This window comes from Dipteris shenzhenensis, chromosome 27, assembly GCF_047967505.1.
Source record: "Dipteris shenzhenensis isolate YYH24624 ecotype China chromosome 27, Dip_SZ_1.0, whole genome shotgun sequence".
Classification (NCBI taxonomy): Eukaryota; Viridiplantae; Streptophyta; class Polypodiopsida; order Gleicheniales; family Dipteridaceae; genus Dipteris; species Dipteris shenzhenensis.
Window position 1 is genome coordinate 1,543,139 of NC_141622.1, and position 20,994 is coordinate 1,564,132.

Consider the following 20,994-nt stretch of genomic DNA (forward strand, 5'->3'; position numbering starts at 1 on the left):
TCCTTTGCTTATATTAACAAGTACTCTATGCTCTTGCTACCCGGTGCATCCTCTGTTACCAAATTCTCTTCCCCACAACATTCAACATAAAATCATAAGAGAATTACAAGGATAACATTCATAATGCCTTGTTGCCCTTCTTGAGGAAATCCTACAAAGATCTAAACATAGATTATAGGTAGTAGCAAGAGTCCACTGTGGAACACTTTGGCTTAAATCACAATTAAATTATTTGTGACCAATGTGCTTTGATCCCCATTAGATTTTTTTCATGAAAATATATTAAACACATGTTAGTAGTTGTGATATAGCTTTGGTTTTGTGAAGATGAAAACATTGGTGACTTGTTTGGCTAACATGGCTCGAAGAAATCAAATTTCCATTTTTTAAATTTTAAATATGGTTTGAAGGTTGGCTCTCAAGTGAAAAGGTTTTCATTGCAAAAGGGTGTCCATAATTACGAAAAAGCTTAAGGCTTCCTATAAAAGCAAACCTCACTTTTTTTAATTTAGTTCATACTACAAGTTTGGTTACTCTCCTAGTCTTTGGCTACCATATGCTTTTCCTTGGTATTCTCTTTTCCTTGACTCTTTTCATGGGGACTGACAACAAGTACGGACCGTCATGAGTGAAATTTTGAGTCCTCACTTATTGTTGCATCCTTTGTCATTTTTTCCAACTTTGAGGTGGATGAAGAAGAGATGGTTATGCATGTGACTTGACATCAAGCGAGTAATCAAATGACTATATTAAGCAATTCTTGTAGTGCTCTCTGTTGGTTCCTCACATCTACCCCTCAACTCATCAATCAATTTTGTAGAACACACAAATGGTGGGGTCCTATCGCACCCAATCAATTTCACATGGGGGGATAATCAAGCCACACTTTGAGGCAAGGGGAGTTATCCTTCCATGATTGCTTGTTCAACTTCAAAGACACTATCCACTAACTTCGACATTATTGGCATATTGCACCCACGAATGCACAATGTTGCATTCTATGAGCATTCTACAACCTAAAAGTTAATGATATTCTGAGCCTCCTCCTCAAAAATTTCAAAGAGATTCAAGCATCTCTACTCTCACCAATCATTGCAGTTTCTTGAGTTCATCCATTGAAATGAAAGGTTGTATATGTGACTAACAAGGTTTTTTTCCAACCTTGTTTTGGGCTAATGTTTTTGCACGGCATTTGGGAGCGCCATTTGTTAATTGAGAGAGAGAGTGGTGAAAGCTAAGAGATTGATTTGGCATAGTGGAACAAGATATCGTATTCTCCAGCTCACTAATGTAAAGCTTATTTATAGAGGGTGGAGCCACCATGTTGAGACGCTCCCATGTAGTATATTTTAGTGCTCTTTTTTTGGCTAAAATTCCAAATCCTTGGCGGTCATTGCTATAAATGTTCCTCAACATCTCTACATTTTGGGAAGTTGCATGTGGCTATACCTCCAACAAGCCACCTATATGGTTTGAGTTTCTTGTCATTGACAAGTTTGGGTGGTTTCCCTCCTCAAAGATCCTCGAGCTACAAGGTATAATTAGTGCTTACCTGAATGAGCCAAAATGGTACGTTCCATCCCAAGTTAAGATTTGGTTTCTTTGGTGCAAGACTATAATTGTAAAGGTAGACCAACATACCTTTCTTCGAGTGTTCTAACACAATGTGTCAACGTCCCTACTTCTCTTCTACTTTGGATCACCTATTGTGCTAGGTAACTCAAGCATGCAATTCATCGAGTTGGAGAAGATAGTGCAATGGGTGTTGCACTGCCTCAATTTCATTAAGATTTGAGTTGTTTACCAATCTTAGGCTTTTTGGCACAATTGATTGAAGTAAAAGTAGAGCCTCCAATCCAAAAGCAAGTCAAAAGGGGTATGGGAAGTTGTTACCTTGTATGCTATTTAATAAGCCCATAGTGGCACATGTAGCTTTGAAATCACAATTGGTGTGATTTGTGTTTATTGTATTAGTCTAAATAGGCTTCAAATTAGTATTTGTAGACTTAGCCCAGCCATTACATTATGGGCAATAAGTGGTTATCATCTTGTGCATTGCCAAGAGCTCTCGGTCTAGTATCAAGAAAACCTAGTTCATAAAGTGGGATACTTATTGACTTATGAACTCATTCGGGAGCCAAAACAACAATTGGTATTCTCAAATATGAATGGAGCTATGCTTCAAGGAGAACTATATTATTGGATTGCTCCCAGTTAGTCCATTTGATGGCATAGGTAGTGACCAATATGATGTATTTATTTTGAGCTAGATCACTTGAAATATCCTATGATGTCAAGTCCTTGTTTCTAAATGCTTTCCATGGAGGACCAATTGGAGTGGCATATGATTACTTGATAGGGGTTTACCTGTCCTTTGGCAAACATGACACTGCGTATAAAATTTATATGCATCTTTGAATAGCATTGTCCATCACAACCTTTCATACATAACCTTTTGGGTCATCAACTTGGATTTAGAGTATGCACCTATTGATCCTTGATGAGCTTTGATAAAACATATCTACACAAAATTCCATCCTATAGAGTTGACCTAATATCAAAGTATACCACCTATTTTAAATGTACTTTGCCTATGCCTATGTCAAAGCATATCCTCAAGGAATTCTATACAACTTCAACTCCTTGTGCTCAAGTTCTAATATCTTGACCTCAAGTAAAGATTCATTTAGCAGTCCCATTGGTATTCCTAATTTGGGACGCGACACAAGCATGTGAAATAACAATCTACCCAGGGCATGCTCGTCAAGTTTATGTATCATTTTGAAAGTGAGCTCTTGCAATAACAACCAACCATCTTGGATAACAATTTGGGTAATGGCTCCACAAAAAAGATAAGCAAATTCCCAAGCAAGTAATGCCTAAATTTTTGCATGTGCTATTCACTCTACCAAGTGTTTCATGCTTAGTCGTGCTACAGTTGCACATGGGTGATATCAACATTCTGCTCGCATAATAGATGGGGTAGTCCACCCTCCCTTCTTGTTGTACAAGTATAGTTTAAAGGGAAAATTTAGAGGAATCCACATAAAAATGGAAAATTACATTCCATCTTGATAGCTATAAACTTGGTGGTTTCACATGTTGAGCCTTGAAACACTATTGCGGATTGTTTGGGTAATTGCGAATGTTTCTCCTTAAAGATTCCCTTGAAAATTTTGCCAAAATGTGTTCTTTTTTAGAATGTGCTAAAAATTGACATTGTCTTTTGAAAAAATCCTTATTTTCATATATTTTCAATGTGGGAAAAAAATGAGCACGCAAAATAATAAAAGAGATTCTGAAACAAGCCACTAAGACATCTCCCCCCCTCTCCCTCTTGGATGTGAGAAATGCATTATTAAGAAAAATTTAAATCACTATTTTTGGCATTTTAACAAATAAGAGAATTCAGTAGAAAGAGAGCTTTTCAACTATTCTTGGCAAAAAGGCTTCGTTGCCTTATTGATATGCTCTAAATGTTGCAATGCAGTGAGTACAAGGGTGCCAATGATGCAAGGTGACGGCTCTGAGGCGTAGAAAAGCATCATGTCAGCTTATCCAAAAGTAGTCCTGCACTAGCAAGAAATGACAATATCATTTCTCTCAAGTCATTACCAACACTCAATAGTAACACCCATTTGGCTTACCAACACTTGATCGTAACAATAGTTCGTATAAGAGATGGAAGGAGTTCCGAGGTTAGCTAAACAATGCCATTTCTAGATTGCCAAAAAGGTGGAACAAGGGGTGAAACATGACCAGCACCTTTATAGCTCTATGGAACAATTTATTCCTCTCACTGCAATTGGCTTGGTAGTTTCCAATGAGTTTCTTGGTCAAGCAACATGGCTTGTGCGTGAACCGACCCCCACCCCTTTTTGCTTCCCTTCCCCCTTCTCTTCGAAATATGTTATTCTTGTGGATTTCGGAACAAGGACAAATGTTTAGATCATGATAAGCATCACTCAAATCTTAAGTCATATCAAGGACTTATGCATCCAATATCTAGAATCAATTCATAACCGCATATGTTCCCATTGCTTGAGGAAACCATCTCTAGCTCAACTTTTAATGGTTATGACTATTGGAACTTGAACATTCTGCATCAAACTGCCCTAGAGGTAGGAACTAAAATAGGATTGGAGGTTCTCAATGATCAGAGGTTTTGTAGGGCCAAAAATTGGTGGATGGACTAGATGTGAACCTTCATAATAATGCTTTAGAGTTGTAATACACGTGAGTATGTTTCCTCTCTAGTAGTCTCACTTTGTAACATCTTACACTATGGATGTGCTACACTGTAATCTTTGTAATCTTTTGACATCCTACACTGCAATCTTTCCTGACATCCTATGAATTTGCCCTTCATCATGTAACTCTGTGCATTGATGCCTTTTTCTATGCTCCTCCAATGCCTTCTACGCTATGACTATGCAACCAACGTTAACCATGAATTCCAATTCCTAATACATGACAAATCCAACTAACCAAGGGAGAAATGTCCTTGCCAAGAATCGATCACTCAACTATTGATAATTCTCGAGCATGACCTTAGCTTAATGGCTAACCTTGTGAACTCGATCTTTTGATCCAATAGCTAAACATGTAGTTCATCAATGTTCATCAATCTCTCATCACAACTCACAATTAGGAGTTAATGATCAAGACTCAGAGCTACAACCACCTAGTCAAGTTGTATCAAAGCGAACTGTTCTATACACTAGTTAATGTAATTCTCGACTAACTTAATCTTATGATACTGGAGCTAAACATGCACGATATGATCTCTGATTTTCAATATCCATCATAGCTTTAAATGCCATGAAAAGGTCCTCAAAGAAAGCTATTCATTATGCCGAGCTTTGGCCTCCAGATTCTAATAGCATCATGTATTGCGCAGCTTGATGCAACCTGACGTTGGGTGCCATCATGAAGCATTTGAGATGGATGCTTGGATTCACAAATCAGCATCTCGTGCTATAGCCATGAGCTATGGCGACTCTTGATTTCAAGATTTTTGCATATGGATCAAATGTATACAAAGTTGAATATTGCAAGAAACTCAATGATATGAGTTTCTACCATGATTTTCTAATTATGAAAGTGTGTGGTACGGATATATTGTATCTTTTTTGCAAGTAGTTTTCTACTAGCAAAGAGTGGCTTTCTGTCTAAACGTCTCCAGTTTCTCAGTTTGAGAATTGTGAGGAGAAGTGTATCAAGAGTCAAAACCAAAGTTTCGAGAGTCATGGTCTTCATCTTGAAGAAGGCAAAGAAATTGTTAATAGTGACCAAGATGCTTCTTCCACTCTTCTTAGGATGAAACCAATGTAGCCAATGATAGCGATGCTTTCAAGACTGATGAAGAGTAGTCAAATTTGGAAATATGTTGGCATACATTTTGTTGTTTTCATACTAATGATCACTTTTCCATGGTTTAATGATTTAAACAAGGTGAATGATATTCAATCATTCATAAGCCCTATCCAAGATTAAAAAAGTTAACAAAAAGGAATCCACTGGACATGGTGTGGAGGAAGACTGGAGGAGAGAGAGAGAGAGAGAGAGAGAGAGAGAGAGAGAGAGAGAGAGAAGGGAGGGTGTGGGAGAAAAGGTGGAGATCCTGTGTAAGAATACTTGAGGAGATAAAGAAGGGAAGAGAGAGAGAGAGAGAGAGAGAGAGAGAGAGAGAGTCAACCACTTTAAAGTCTGCATTGAAATCCAATGAAGAAGAGCCAATAGGAAAAATGCACTTCCAAAAAATTCAAGAAATGCCTAATTTATGCTTTCCCAAAATTGCATCGTTGCTAAGGCTACCCAGAGGGGGCAGGCCAAAAATATGGTATATGATCTTTACATCCAATAATAGCAAATTATATGTCCATCTGAGATTCATGCTTATGTTGAAATTCATTTCTTCCAAAAATTATGTCATTTCTTGGATTTTTTTGGTTATTTGTGTTTCCATAAGTATGAATTTTTTGGCTCATTTTGGAAAATCCTTTACTCATGAGTAAAGCACTTCACTAATTCCTTAAAAAATGACACCTTTTTTAGTAGAATCTTCCAAAGATTCCAAATGTTTCTCCTAAGTAGATAATATTACCCAAACAATCCGCAATGGGGTTTTGAGCCATCAAAATGCATATGCTCATTCTTTGTCCATAGAAAATGAGTGTTTTCCTTGTTAAGCCATGAAGTAGCTCCACAACCCAAATAAAATCCCTGACCAATCGGCAGTCAAGGCTAAAAAATCATGTATTCCATCATAATCACTACTCTCACTAGAACCACTCGTACTACCATCTTGCCCGACCTCTTTATCTTGCTTATGCCACTCCTCCATTATTCTTCTTTGCTCCTATATGAATCTCTCATGGTGCTCTTTTCATAACAGGTGAAGACTAAAATGCCAAAACTTCTCATCCCTTGTTTGAAATTGGTTTCTACTATTGATGTTGATTTATCCTTCGTTTGTTTTCGCTACAATTTCTCTAGCCCTTCAAACAAGCATCCAAGGATGATGTCCAACTTCCAATGATGATGAGTGATTTGCATCTTGTAGGAAGCAAAATAATTGATTTGATCGCGTGCACTTGCACCCTATACGGAGTGTCCGATTGTTTTAGTGGTTGGTTGCTAGCCTTCGTTCTCTGCCCTTGCTGGGCTCTACCACCCTCTAGACATGACAATTGGCAGGTCTTGGCAAGCCTTGTTATCTTCTCTACCTTGCCCAAGTGCCCTTGTTGTGACCTTCTGGCTTAAGATATGCCACTTATGGTGACCTCCAGTTTTGTAGCTTAAGACTCGCATTTGTTAGTGCTTCCTCCATAAGTTGTGCCTTGCAATTTTGGCAATTTGCTTGAACGCTATTTGCCTTTCGAGTTGCCCAATCTATTGCTCTACATATGAGGTATTTTTGAATGTTTTCTTACTTGCCTTAGTTGTTGCTAGTTGGCTCTCTTTTTGTCTCCTTACTACGTCTCCATGCGCTATGAGTATGTTTGTTATCAAGCTTTTCAAGCATCGTTTATTATTATTATTGGAGGCCACCAATGCTTGGATTACCTTTGCTCATGGACGATGCTACTATAGTAGTCACTTTCTACAACCTACCCGATACAAAGCCTTCTTTGGACCTACCTTGATGCAAGCTTTTATTCTTTAAAAAAAAAAAACCTTTACTACACGTTGCTTGCTGCTATGATTGCTCACTTGAAAAGGTCACATGAGAGAAGTTTTGGGATTGGTATGAAGAGAGGTGTTAGAAGGCAAGAAGGGCAAAAATGAATTTTTGGAGGTCATTTACACTCATTGATGAAAACATCGTGGGCATGCTTCTAACCATTTGGTAACACCTCCATGCATGGACGAGCAGACTCCGTGAGCGCCTAGTACTCGACATGGCATTAGACGAAGGGGTGCAAGCTAGGTAGAGAGGGGAGCACTTGCGAAAATGAATTTGTAAGAGAGAGAGATAGAGGGAGAGCACAAATGGACCTATATTGGGGCTTTGCATAGAAAGCTCTAGAAAGGGCAAATGATTGCGGGGGGCCACAGGCTGCGCCGGTGAAAAAGGTCTGGTTACCGGCTGTTACCAGCTAGAGGCTCTCCTCACCCGAAGGATCCTGCACCGCCACGCGGCGCTCAGCAAATCTTAGGAGCCTCCGCCTATCAAATGACGCCACGTGTCAGACCCTTCCTTACTCCCTTCTCTCTTAGACCCCAAAACAATTCCAGCAAATTCACAACGACGCGTCCCACACACACACAGTGAGGGAGAGTGACACACACACAAAAGAGAGTGACACACACAGAGCGCGAAACAGAGGGAGACAGGACCCGAGAGAGAGAGAAACAGAGACCAAAAAACCGCAGAGATTGTGGGAGGGAGAGAGCAACACGGTTCTTGACAGACACAGAGCGAACGGACACAGACAGAGTGAGAGTGAGATAGATAGAGAGATCTCCTCCCTTCTCTTCACATTCCAGTGTATCCCGCAGCTTCCCTGCCCAATGCCGAATCGGGACGAACTTTCTCATCATAAGGTCCTCATGTGGGGTTACCTCCCTGCTGCTTCTCCCCATCGCACTCCGCTGCTTCATCCCATGCCCGCTCCTCCTCCACTGCTTGAAGATGGCTGGAAGTCTGTTTGTAGTGGTGGTTGCGGCTTTGCCCTCGCCATCTCAGGTATGCTTGGATCGAAATTGCACAATTCGTCAAAATTCGGACCCACTCGATCCGTACGCCTCTTTGTCCATTCTCGCAGGACTTGAAGCTTAGAGTGATGTAGCCATGGCTTCTTGATTCTTCCCTTCTGTATCGCCACAGTTATGGAGAGTTGGGAAGGGATAGCTTCGCCATAGCAGTGTTGCGTTAGACTCATTGATCGTGACAAGACGGTTGTTCTTCGAATTAGCTCACGGACACAGAGTTGTGACAGTCGTAACAGAGGATTTCTCTAGTCCATGCGTACAAGTTTGATAGAAAATAAAGTCTCTCTCTTCTCTACATCTTCCTGTCTCTTTGCTGAAATGAACGAATCCAGCTTCCGGAGAAGGTGTTCAGTGCCTGTAAGAAGTCTTTATGATCTCCAGGATGAATTACATTGCTGATACAACTTATGAAAATGACGTTGTTTTCAAAAACTCTCTAACTTTTCCTCTTTCGTCATATTTCTTTACAGAATCAGGGAAATTGAATACGTGGGGATCAACCGATGATCTTGGACAGAGTTATGTCACATCAGGCAAGCATGAGGTAAATTTCGTTTCCCTTATCTTTTGGCAGTGTCCAGAGCTTTCAACATGGTTAAAAGAACAATCCTTATTTTGACTTGGAAGGGGAAGGTTCTCTTTGCAGGAAAGGCCAGAGCCTTTTCCCTTACCATCAGACACTCCTATAATTCAAGCAGCAGCAGGCTGGGCTCATTGTGCTGTTGTGACAGGTAACATGGTGGAACAGTTTTGAATTTGTAGTCATAGAGTGCATGCGAACTATTTCTAATCAACGATACCAATTGTTGCAGAAAGAGGGGAGGTTTACACCTGGGGTTGGAAAGAGTGTGTTCCCACAACAAAGTCTAGCATGGATCAAGCTGCTAGCGCACTGGCAGGCGCTGAAAAAGACATATATGAAAGTCACGCAGAGGGGAAAGATGGGGGCGATGAAGAGATGCTTGCAAGAGTTCATCTGAATGAGCAGACTGATTTTCCTGAACCTGTACCAGTTACTTCTGCTGACACGGCCTTCAAAAACAAAGGTAACATTTTGGCAGCAGGTGTGAAAGCCAAAGTTCCTTCTCCTGTTGACAAATTGCGAGGAGGCCTTCCATCACCAAGCAGCAAGTCACAAGGTGGTAAGGTGCCAAGAGTCCCCAGCACAGGAAATGTGACAGGATTCGAAAAAACAGGTGATGAGGGGGCTAAGAAAAGGCGGCTAGCTGCGGAGCAAGCCACTACATCAGAGAGCTCTACCATGGGTAATGATGAGAACGTATCTGCTCCACCATGCCTCGTTACTTTGCATCCAGGAGTCCAAGTTGTGTCCGTTGCAGCAGGTGGACGACACACTTTAGCTCTTTCTGGTATGAAGTCTGCAATGTGGAGAACTGTATTTCTGTGCTACTGAATTTCAACTTTGCTTCATGCATTTCATCCTTACTCTGATGGCTATGAAGATTCTTTCATTTGAGTGCAGACACAGGTCAAGTGTGGGGCTGGGGCTATGGAGGTGAAGGACAATTAGGCCTGGGTTCGCGTATCAGAACAGTTTCATCTCCACATCCTGTACCCTGCATTGAATCTACTTCTTCTCATTGGCAAAGTTTGCATGCCAGCACCAGCAGGGGAAACAAAAATTCAGATGGGCCAGTCTTACTGAAGGTTCCAGGAAATTATGTGAAAGCTATTGCATGTGGAGGACGTCACAGTGCTGTTCTTACAGGTGACCACTGTTGTGCTTCACTGTCAGTTCGGGCTAGTCTCTGTTCGATTGAATCAGTATGATATGGTAATCATAGAATGTTTGAACTTTCAGTTTGTCAGGTGAGATTTTTACAGGTCTATGGGGAGTGGTATTCTGTATATGTGAGCTGTATTTTTTACAGGGCTGACCTATTGCAATTCAAGATATTAACTGGGCATTAGTCCTGAAATGTAGCTCCTTATTATTTGCCTACCCTTGTTGGATCTGCGGTTTTATAGAGAACCTTCAGGGTGCTCAGAGGTTGTGGCGTCTTAGATGTGTGAAGCAGTGCATAGGCATTTGCGTCATTCTCTTAGGGTGCCCCAGGCAGTAGGAGCTCACAGTTGATTCAACTTCTCCTCTTTGCATTGGCTTGAACTTCCTGGCAAGGCTGGATTCTTACCTCAAACTTCCAGAAGCAGTAGTTGGTGCCATCCAACAATTCGCTTGGAGACCACGTGTTACTCTGGGATCATTTACTGCTACAATGACATTATTTGCGGTGATAAAATAAGGTTGATTCACTGTTACAATCACTTAATGTTGGGTCACCAAGCCTCAGGCCATGCACAAGTCTCCTTGTACCACGTGCAAGTCCATATCCGAGTGTATGCACTTTGTAGGCTCTAGACTGGCATACAGGAGCTGCATGCAGCTCCATTCAGCAGTCTGGCCACCCTAGGCTGCATAGGTCTTCTTGATTCGTATGATTTTATAGGCTGACACAAGAAGATGTCGTCTTGTGTAGGGCATACTGCTGCATGCAAGTCCAAGTTGCACAGCTCCATGTGGCATGAGCTGGACTCTGCTTACTTTTGTTGGGGTCCTTGCAGTTCCTTTCGGGCTTTGTTGTTTATCCTTGCAGTGTGCAGGTCATCTTTTGCTCGCAATCTCTTGTACCATTGCTTGCATTGAGTCTTCTGCTGTAGGCCTTTCTCGGACAAGAACAGGTGTTACTACGACATGGTTCTGGCCTTCGATATAGGCTTTAATTTTGTGTTAAATTTGCAGGCATAGGTACAAAGAAATGAATGCAAGCCAACAGAGGGGCCCCTCTGAGAAAATGCAGAAGCCATTTATGAGTACAAGATCAGCCTCAATGGGCTGGTTTAATCTGGGGGATGAGAGTGCTTGCTACACACCGGGCAAGGAGCATGCATCAGTGTCATGGAACATTTGCATGTATGCTAACTGTCTACTTCTTTATTGCTTCAATGGCCTTGCCCCAAGAATACTTAGGGCTGGAGTACATAGGATGATGTGGCAGCTGATGTCAGCGTGCTGACGTGTCAATGGTGACTCAGCTGATGACGTGGACCTGTGTGACGTGGCAGGACATAAGTCTTTGATGACGTGGCAGATAAGAAATGCCATGTGGCCAGCTAAGGACCAAGTGCTCACCCTGCCACTTGTGTTGACGGAATCAGTGGGATTCCCAACAGAATCTTCAGATTTCGTCACTAAGTTCCGTTGGCGTTCGTAGATGGTAGGCGTGTGGCGCAGGAATTGATGGCGTCGGACGTCGTTGTAGGAGACGCGAGAAGGCTCGTTAGGCCGTGGTGGTCGCTGAAGCGGTGTGCTTCTACGCATGCTGTCCGGTGGACTGAGCTCCGTGCAAGCATAGGAGCCGTGTGAGAAGCTCCGTGAGCTATGGCGAGGTTCTGGCCGTCGGTGGAGGTCCAATTGTGTCGCCGTAGCGGGGGTGGAGGCTGGCTTTGCTTTGGAATCGTGGCTGGAGAAGCTTCAGGCCTCGTTGGAGGCACCTTGGAGCTGCTTGCGCTGCCTTAGTCGGTTGAGCAGCCCGTTTGCTGTGAGCCGCCTGGTGGCTGCTGAAGATGTCCCCCCCCCCCCCCGCCCCCCTCCCCCCCGCCCCTCCCCGAAGAAAGGAACCTTCTATCAAAGCTTGAAAGACTTCATACAAAACAGCAGCCCCGAAGGTGGTGAGTATGGAAAAAACCGAGAAAAGGCTGAAAGAAAAACCGACCTGTTCCATAGAAACCCAGCTCATTCCTAGGGGATCTCTGGTGTTGGGGCTAACAACCAGCGTTTGCAGTTGTTGAGGTAGTCGTTTGTGCTTGAGGCTGTTAGCGATGGACGTGGGCTGGCTGTTGGAGCTCGTTGCAGGTTGGCTAGCCGCCTGCTTGTTCCGTCATTTGCCGGCTAGAGAGGATCGTTGTAGGCTTGCAGCCTTGGAGTATGTTGTAGATGTAGTCACTGCTAGTCGTGAGCATGGCGGCTTTCGTCAGTACTGTGCTGAGGCGTCGAGGTCTAGAGACTCGATGCACCTTGGAGTTTGGTCGGCTAAGAGTTTGGAGTTTCTGCAGAATCGGTCGTGTAAATTGTTGGAGCGGCACGACTGGGCCGTCTTTATGACTTGTAGATAGTCTCTTGTAGAAGTTGAGACTATCTTTAGGCTGGCACTATGCTTGGTTACCGGTGGCTCATTTTGTTGTAGATAGTTGCTGTGGCTATACCAGTCGGGTCTAGGTCGACTAGCTCTCAAAGAAACCTTAAATCTCTCTCTCAGATAGAGTTCATGGCTTTCTCCAAGAAGATAATCTCTCTCTCTCACAAGCAAGAAGTCTCTCACAATCCTTTATTCCTCACACAAATGAAAGAGAAATAGACTGGCACAATGCTTGGTTACCGGTGGCTCATTTTGTTGTAGATAGTTGAGGCTATCTTTAGGCTGGCACTATGCTTGGTTACCGGTGGCTCATTTTGTTGTAGATAGTTGCTGTGGCTATACCAGTCGGGTATAGGTCGACTAGCTCTCAAAGAAACCTTAAATCTCTCTCTCAGATAGAGTTCATGGCTTTCTCCAAGAAGATAATCTCTCTCTCTCACAAGCAAGAAGTCTCTCACAATCCTTTATTCCTCACACAAATGAAAGAGAAATAGACAGAAAACTTTGAAAGGAATATGAATCTCTCAATGAACTCTCTCTCTCTCGAAGAATAGATGGAATTTCTCTCAAATGGACGAAATTGTGACAGAAATTTATCTCAAAGGAAATCTTTCATCATCGGAATGAAAGGATGCTCACTCAATTTCGATCTCTCAATCACTCTCACGAGGATCTTGATGCCTCAACGGAAGGCAAGGTTACTTTGATACCCTGACAAAATATGAAGAGAGGAGAGAAGAGTGGAGATGAGGAGAGAGGGCAGTTAGAGAGCACACCACAAATGACTAACTGTACACTAGATTTAGTTGAAAATGTAGAAACCCATTTAGGGTTAGGGTTAGGGCATCTAACCCTTTCCTTTATAGCACTCTATGTGTTAGTGCTATGCACAATATTAAACACATGATGTTAAGATGGTTTCTAAACAGCCCAGCCATAGTAGGCGGCATCTATCCTTGAGAAAATGAAACCTCAAAGGTATGATGGAAAAACAGAACCCTTGATTTTCATTTCAAGTTCAAGCAATCTGAAAGTTATTTCTCCATCATCTCCAGTAAATACAATGAAAGTTATTCTCCATCATCTCTAGGTACAGTGGAAAAACAGACCCCTTGATTTTCATCTCATGTTCAACAATCCGAGTGTTACTTCACCATCATCTCCAAGAACAACAATGAGAATTGCATGTTGGCCTTCATGCTACTGAATGATGAAGCTCAGTGTATAGGAAGGAGCTCCTAACGGTGAAGAGTTTATATCATCAGGCCCTAACGTGGCTATTGATCACAATGGTTGTGCTGTTGTCCAACACACGGGTCAATGTACAGCAAGGAGCTCTTATCTGTCATCATGCTCTGGAAAATGGAAGGTTTCTATGGTACTGAAGAGTTTAGATGATCAGGCCTTGAATTGGCTATAGACCACAATGGCTGCTTGGTGGTCCTACTCATAGGTCGAATAGAGTAGAATTTCCAGCTGTTTGGGTGTAGACAGACTATATTCCTGAAGCAGAGATTTCATTAACAGAAGTTTGTTCATAGCCATTTTCAGATGTTGAGTTAAAGGATTATGCCATCCATGATGATTGCCCTTCAAAGCTAGACTACGTGTTCTATCAGAGTTCTGTTCAGCTTTGTTGTATGCAGCATATGACACAGCCAGGAGGCATTGAGGGATGAAAGACAGTTAGAAAAATTGGAATGTAAGTTCTGGACACAATTGTGAGTGGGATGTATATGCTTATGTCTCCCATTGGTAGTTTTTCCAGGACAATAGTATCTCATGGTAAGCAATTTGATTTACCTGAACTCCTTGAGATTGTACATCAGCCATTTTTGCAAATAAGCATTGACTGTGTCATGTATCTTGCACAAACCACAAGGATCAAGCTTGCACAAACCACAAGGATCAAGAACACGATGTGCCTCGATGTCGTGATCAATTCAGCATGTATGTTTTACTGGTTCTATGCAAAGACAACAACTCACATATATGAGGTCCATCAGGTACAGGACCCTGGTATCCTGAAGATGGATTTCCAGGAAGATTGTCAGATCGAGATCCCAACCATTCCTCTGGAGAACCCTGTTTGGCAACTCGGCACGATCTTGATCCAAAATCTTCAACTCTGCACGATGTTGATCCAGAATCTGATGGTTAGTTGAAGATTTGCAACCAGTCAATGTTCTGGCCTAAGTGTTACGTAAATGAGTCATAGGCTTGACGGGCCCTGAAAAATGGACCTTGCATTTCTATTATTCCACATTTCTTGGCTCAAGACATCTGTGGGATCAGCTTTATAGGCCATTTTAGACCAAGAGGAGCCAGAGATTATTGATGAAGAGAGGTTTTCAAATCAGAGTAATTAGCTTGCACAATCTACTGCAACTAATAGAGATTATATTTTTTCAAGATCAAACATCATGGCTCTAGCCTCTTAGAGGGCACTATGGATTGATGAGGATGTGTGTACTGAGGGAGTATTTAGACCTCCTTGGAAATCATAAGGAGACCTTCAACCTTCAATAGTCTTTCAGCTTCAGCGGACAATGACTAGCTGTAGCAGCAGCTTTAATCCTCAACCGGAACAAAAGCTGCCACAAGAAAAAGAGCAGCCAGGCAGAGAGTACAGGTCTGCTGCATGGCCTCAAACACAGCTAAACAGCATAAGGAGAGATGGCAGTAGCAGCGGTAGCTGGGCTGCCATGCAGGCAACAAACATATCAAGAGGGACACATCAGCAGTTGCATCATTTTCCAGCACTCAACAGCTATGTCAGCAGACTAATGTGCCATGTGAGAGACTGCCACAGGTTTGGCTGGGTAAGCCAGGTCCCTGAGATTGGCTCTGATGGGCCATTCAGTTTCCAGAAGTTGGGCTGACTAGGACGGGGCTTCAGCCTGTAAAAGGCCACCACATTGTCCTTTATTCAACATTAAGCCCCCAAGGCAACAACAGATATCAGTGCATAGAGTAGCAGTAGAGAGGAGGAGCAGCATTTTATTCTAATCATTCAAGCGTTTTGGATGAGCAATGCAGAAAGCTCCCCTTAAAGGGTGGCCCAGTTGCACCTAGTGCTTGTGTCCTCTTCAGCAATCGCAAGATTGGTGATTGATTATTTTGAGTTGAGCTTTAGGTGGATGCCTTAAGTCTGCGGTTGGGTCCGCTTTAGTTAAGAGATTTTGCTGATTGATGGAGCAGCCAGAGGCTGACCTCTCACGGCATTAGTTTGTGTTTTTGAGAGTGGATCATCTGCTCGTTCTGCCTTGGTAAAGGGCCTAGCAGCATCATCCATTGAGAAACAGGAAGCAAACTTCACAAGTGTGGAAACTGGTTTGCAGTGAAATCTGCGTAGGAGCTGTCCAATGTATTTGGACTGACTCATATAATGCCTGCCTTAACATGTCCAATGTATTTGGACATGCAGTGAAATTTGCGTAGGAGCTGTCCAATGTAGGTGGACTGACTCATATAATGCCCGCCTTACCATGAGCAAACTGAATGCCAAGATAGTTGCGCAGCTGAACCAAGTTTGTCATAGCAAACGACTGCTGCAAATCAGCCTTAAAGGCTGCAATATGCCAAGTGGAATGTCCAGTTAAGAGCATATCATCAACATATAAAATCAGAATCAGGAATTTGGTGTTAGAAATTGACGAAACAGAGGGTATACACAGCAGAACACTAACAGAGCCTAGGAACTCGCACAGTGTGTTATATGTGGAATCCAAAACTTCTTTCCTTATGTGTACTCAATGTAGATGTGCAATAACTAAATGGATAATGCACAGGAGAGATGTAGAACCAACAAAACTTATATTTCTGTCCACAACAAACACAATACAAAAGCAATGTCTAGTGTGTCACCCTCTAGTAGCAAAGTTGTAACAAGCATGAGCAAACATGAAAAAAAAATTATATCCCTTTAAATCATTTTCTTTATATTTTCTTTTATTTAAAATTTCCTTACAATTCAAACAATGCTATCTTTGGTTGTGTATGGTATTATGGTTGTGAACTTGAAATGGATATACAACGATGGATTGTGTATATCGATTATGGAATGAGGATTTGCCAGGTATTCGTTGACCAGCCATGAGTAGCAAGCATGGATGTAGGTTCTTCATGACCAGCCATGTCTTGGGGACAATATTTGACGTCATGTGATGGGTATTTTTAAGGAAGATCAATAATCTAGCAAAGGATTGAGGCCTATAGTCGAGTATCCAGGGGACACATGCCTCCCAAGGACAAGTCTAGTAGTGAAAGTTGGGTGTTAGTGGTCTTGCATTTATAGGAATGTGGGTTTACAAAGTCTGCCCAACTGAGACATGAGACCCTCTGGTGAAGGTGGTGTGGGAGATTGTGATTCTCCTTGAGTTCAAAAGGGGACCTCTAGATCATGATGTGGAGATCATTGATATGGTGATGCATAGCAGGACCTTATTAGGTAGCTTGTTGTTTAAGGCTTGACTCTAGGCGCTGAGCCTTGAAAGCAGCCCCAAAAACATGCCTTTTTGAAGAACAATTCAATTTTCAAGGCATGGGAGGGTTTGATAGGCTGTTTAAACATGGGTCTTCTCAAATGCCCACCTTTTAGGTCATGGTGTGCCCTTGATGCAAAATTTAATGCGGATCTGGTAGTGCTAAATTCAGGCCTCCTCCAAGCTCACCCGTAGTGTAGAGGGAAGTTTGAGAGATTACCTCTCCTCCAAACTTGCTCAAATCCGCAGTCTAGTCATAAAGATGCTTTTGAACCACAAGTATATCACTTGGCTCAATGGAATGCAAAACAACTGCACTGCTTTGGCGCATGGAACAAGATTTCAGATATGGCTTGCCGAATGGTGAGAGTATGCCCCACTGGATTTTGTCATTTCACAGAAACAGGAGATGACAGGGCGAATTTTCCGAGCGATGTTCCCTTTAGTGTGAGAGGTGCAATGCACAATTGACGCTAACGTTTTGTTATGAGTTTGCATGCTAGAGCCGCATAGCATCTTTTGGACATTATTGAGCTTGTGAACGAGTGTCCTTGGCAAACATTCATGTGATTGGCAAACAAGGGCATTGTTGGGCAATAGATTCTTACCCTAGTAGTACATGGAAACCATTTGAGTGACTCTTTGGCTTTGAAAGGGAAGCCCTCTTCAAGGGGTGCAATCAGGTACCAGCAGTGGCTGGCCCGGCCACCCTTGTCAGAGATGTTTCTTTTGTTCAAGTATGCACATTGGCAGGTGCCTCCTTGAATGGATATCTTTTTGAGAGGGCAAGCCCCCTGCTATCAATCTTTTGGGACCACCCATTGACCATGGTGATCATGGAGTTTCCTAATTTTTTAGTTTGGTTGTCTAGCATGGACTCCTAGGTTGAGCAGATGAGACGAGTTGGCTGTTGGCACTTTCTGTTGTTGCATTGGCAGTTTTCAGGACACCATCCCACATTGGCTTTGGAGCTAACATGTGGCACGATAGATCCAGAGATGCACCTTAAGGATTTCGACTCCCTATGGACTCCTAGGTTGAGCAGATAAGACGAGTTGGCTGTTGGCACTTCATGTTGTTGCATTGGCAGTTTTCAGGACACCATCCCACATTGGCTTTGGAGCACATGTGGCACAATAGATCCAGAGATGCACCTTAAGGATTTCACTCGCTTATCCATGGCCCTAGGGTGATCATGTTTGAGGCTGAGGGGAGGCATGACTCTTCTCTGCTTTCTTGATTCAGTGTCACTTGGTTGAGTCATACCCTCTGTGTGATGTACCAGCCTTACCTTTCAGAGTGGTGCATGCTTTGGTAGATTCCTCTTGGGAGATTCTGGCTAGCATTTCAGCATGGCATATCTGGCGAGCCAAATGCATAGAGGCCCTAGATCATTCCCACATCCACCCCCCTCATACTTTGGCCAATATTTGGACAGATACTGTACATGCTTTTGGATGAGGATGCAGGGATCTTCTCTAGCACCCTCTGCTAGGAGGGCTACGTTCCTTGGGTAATGGAGAGGCTCCCCTTTCTTCTCAGAGTCCTCTACAGGGTTGCGGTGGCATTTTCAGCCTCAGCCTTAGATTTTTTCTACCTCCTTTTTAAGGGGAGATTTTTTGCCCTTTTTAAGACCTTATTTCATGCAGTGCATGTTGTATTTCTGCTTTGAGCTTGCTCTCGCGGGTTTTGTTTATACTTAATAGAAGTTTTTTTCACGGGAAAAGAAAAAAAACCAATAACAAGTCTCCATAAGCTCAGAGATGATGACCTCAGCTGCAAATGATCTGATCTATTACCAAGGGAACTAAGGAGCTGGTGAAACCTGTACCTATGGAACAGGCGGTGTGAAATGAAGATTTGAAAGTGCCATGAGTGAATGTTATGGGGCCTCGACCAAAATCTTTCATGAGCTGAAGTGAAGTTGGCTCTCTTGGTTGACAAAATTGCCGGCCCTTCTGTTTGCATGTCACATGCACTCTCCCTGTACATCTAGCTTCCCTGGGACTGATTACGCGCCCACTTCCTAACTCATGAGCTCCTCCTACTCCTTGCTCTTCCATCCCTCCCTCCCTCCAGGTTCCTTGGTTTTGCTAGGCTCTCCCTCTATTCTTGCTCTGCCTTTCCTTGTGTAAAGGCCATTTGGCTTCGACATGAGACAAAGTTTTCAAACAATTGAAGTGCAACAAGAATGTGCAGAATATTGACTGTCATCAAACACATCACGCAAGCAGGATATCTTCAAAATTTGCCCCACCCGCCCATCCATAAGAACTCCAAAGACAGGGCCTGTGCAATTAACAACAAGTGCACGAGCCCTTCAAGCCAAGAGAGGCCTAGATTGAATGTCCCTACAACTTTCAAGGAGCCCTTGACCGGGCAGTTGAAAGCAATTTAAGCAGTGCCTCTCCTCTTATTAGAACCATTCCACCCAAGAGGTGATTTACCTCTCCTCTCTGGGATTGTCTGCTTTCCAAAGGTTCTCCTCTTTTGCACTGACTAATGAGCAGTATCCGTCAGTTGAGGCAGAGGTTCTCGGGTAAGTGGTTTTGTGGTAAGCCTGTGGCTGGCTATCCTGCATCTAGACTGCTAGGGGTTTGTTGACAGTATTGGTGACCTGAATAGACCACCCCTTGGGGGTTTCGACTAAGCGTGACAACAGTTCAGAGCTTGGTTTTCAGGGAAGATAAGTGAAGAACATTGTAAAGAGCTGATACAAATTTGCTTCATGTTCTTTTCATAATAATTATAATAAACCTGTTGCCATCTGTAACAAGATATTTTATTGAGAGATGCATGCTTTGTATGCTGGATGTTTTGATACTAGTGCTGTTGAACTCATTGAGTAACTGAACGGGAACTTAATTTTTCCACAGAGGCTGGAGCATTATTGACTTTTGGCTGGGGTTTGTACGGGCAGGTGAGCATCACAGACTACTACTTTTTTCTTACTCCTCCTTGGGTCGATGTCTCATGAACTAAAGTGCAATTACCATATCACATAAAGAAGCATGAAGGGTTCAGCTCTAAGCTCACTCTTTCTGTCAAAATCATACAGACTCCAGCTTTGTTCTCATGAAAGACGACTTCATCAAGCATGCAGCATGCTTGATGAAGACCAGTAAATGGCTTCTTTTGATGTGTGTCAACCTAAGTTTGAGTTGTAACCACTGTATGTTAGTCCTCTGAACCTCATAATCTAAGGATTTTGGGTCACAATGAGTTACTACTGGTTAGTTAAATGTGCGTACTGTTAGAGGCCATACCTTGACATCGTTTTATTCTTTAGATAATGTTTCTGTTGAAGACATAGGTGGAAAAGGCACATGGCTCCTAGGAATTACAATAGGTTGTAAAGAGGAAACATATCTCTATTAAATATGATATGAGCATTTCCAGGTTGAAAGTGTGGTAACAAGAAAGAAGTACGTTGGTCATTTGCTTGTTTGTTTGGCCTTTTATCTTTTGAGGGTCAATTCCAAGGAAGGAGTTGAGAGGCTTCCGACCAAGGTCAGGTTTTCTACATATTTCTTCCCAATAAATAATACTATTCCACAAGTGGCTTCTCACTAGTATACTAGACCGAGTTGATGTTTTCGTACTTGTTTTACCAATTAGTTCTCTGGAACAGTAACAGCAACAATGTTCTTAGCAGGTTTCCTGTAGCAGCAGCAGAACCTGATATGAATGAGGCCTTAAGAGGGGCACAATGGTGCTGAGATTCTACAACGCCTCCAGGTTCATCTCAGGCTGCTGCTGCAATTCTTTCCTTGGAAGGTTTCTAACCTCAGTTGGATTATCTTGGTCTGTATTTTATATTTTCACAAGTGTGTGCTGGTCAGATGCTCACAGCAAACTAAGAAGCAATATGTGGTCTCCTGTTATACATGTTTTGGCTCCCAGTAAGGCTTCTGAGAAATTTTGTTGGTATCTCGTAGCACATTTGAATAGATATTGAGAATGTTCAAAGCTATGAGGTTCTTTGTTGTGCAAGGAAATTTCTTGAAGATTTTCAAGTTTCGGCATTGGATACCGTGTTTGGGAATCTGGCATTCTGTGCTGTTTTTAACAGACTGCTGTGGAAGGTCAGGTATCCACATGCCATTCCACTAAGTTTCTATTGGTAGAAAAACGGG

At 42.6% G+C, this 20,994-nt stretch overlaps 1 protein-coding gene across 2 annotated transcripts in view; it reads left to right on the plus strand.

The window, feature by feature from the left end:
• The first annotated feature begins 7,777 nt into the window (after window positions 1-7,777).
• LOC147883718 (Regulator of chromosome condensation (RCC1) family protein) overlaps window positions 7,778-20,994 on the plus strand; it is a 43,316-nt gene continuing 30,099 nt past the window's right edge. Inside the window, exons 1-7 of one of the 2 annotated variants that reach the window (XM_087398060.1) lie at window positions 7,778-8,191; window positions 8,688-8,761; window positions 8,864-8,948; window positions 9,030-9,587; window positions 9,701-9,946; window positions 19,735-19,778; window positions 20,867-20,948. In XM_087398060.1, coding sequence (XP_087254186.1) covers window positions 8,017-8,191; window positions 8,688-8,761; window positions 8,864-8,948; window positions 9,030-9,587; window positions 9,701-9,946; window positions 19,735-19,778; window positions 20,867-20,948 — 1,264 coding nt within the window. In that variant the 5' untranslated portion in view covers window positions 7,778-8,016. The remainder of the gene's footprint in view (window positions 8,192-8,687; window positions 8,762-8,863; window positions 8,949-9,029; window positions 9,588-9,700; window positions 9,947-19,734; window positions 19,779-20,866; window positions 20,949-20,994) is intronic. The other variant, XM_087398061.1, reaches the window with a different exon arrangement.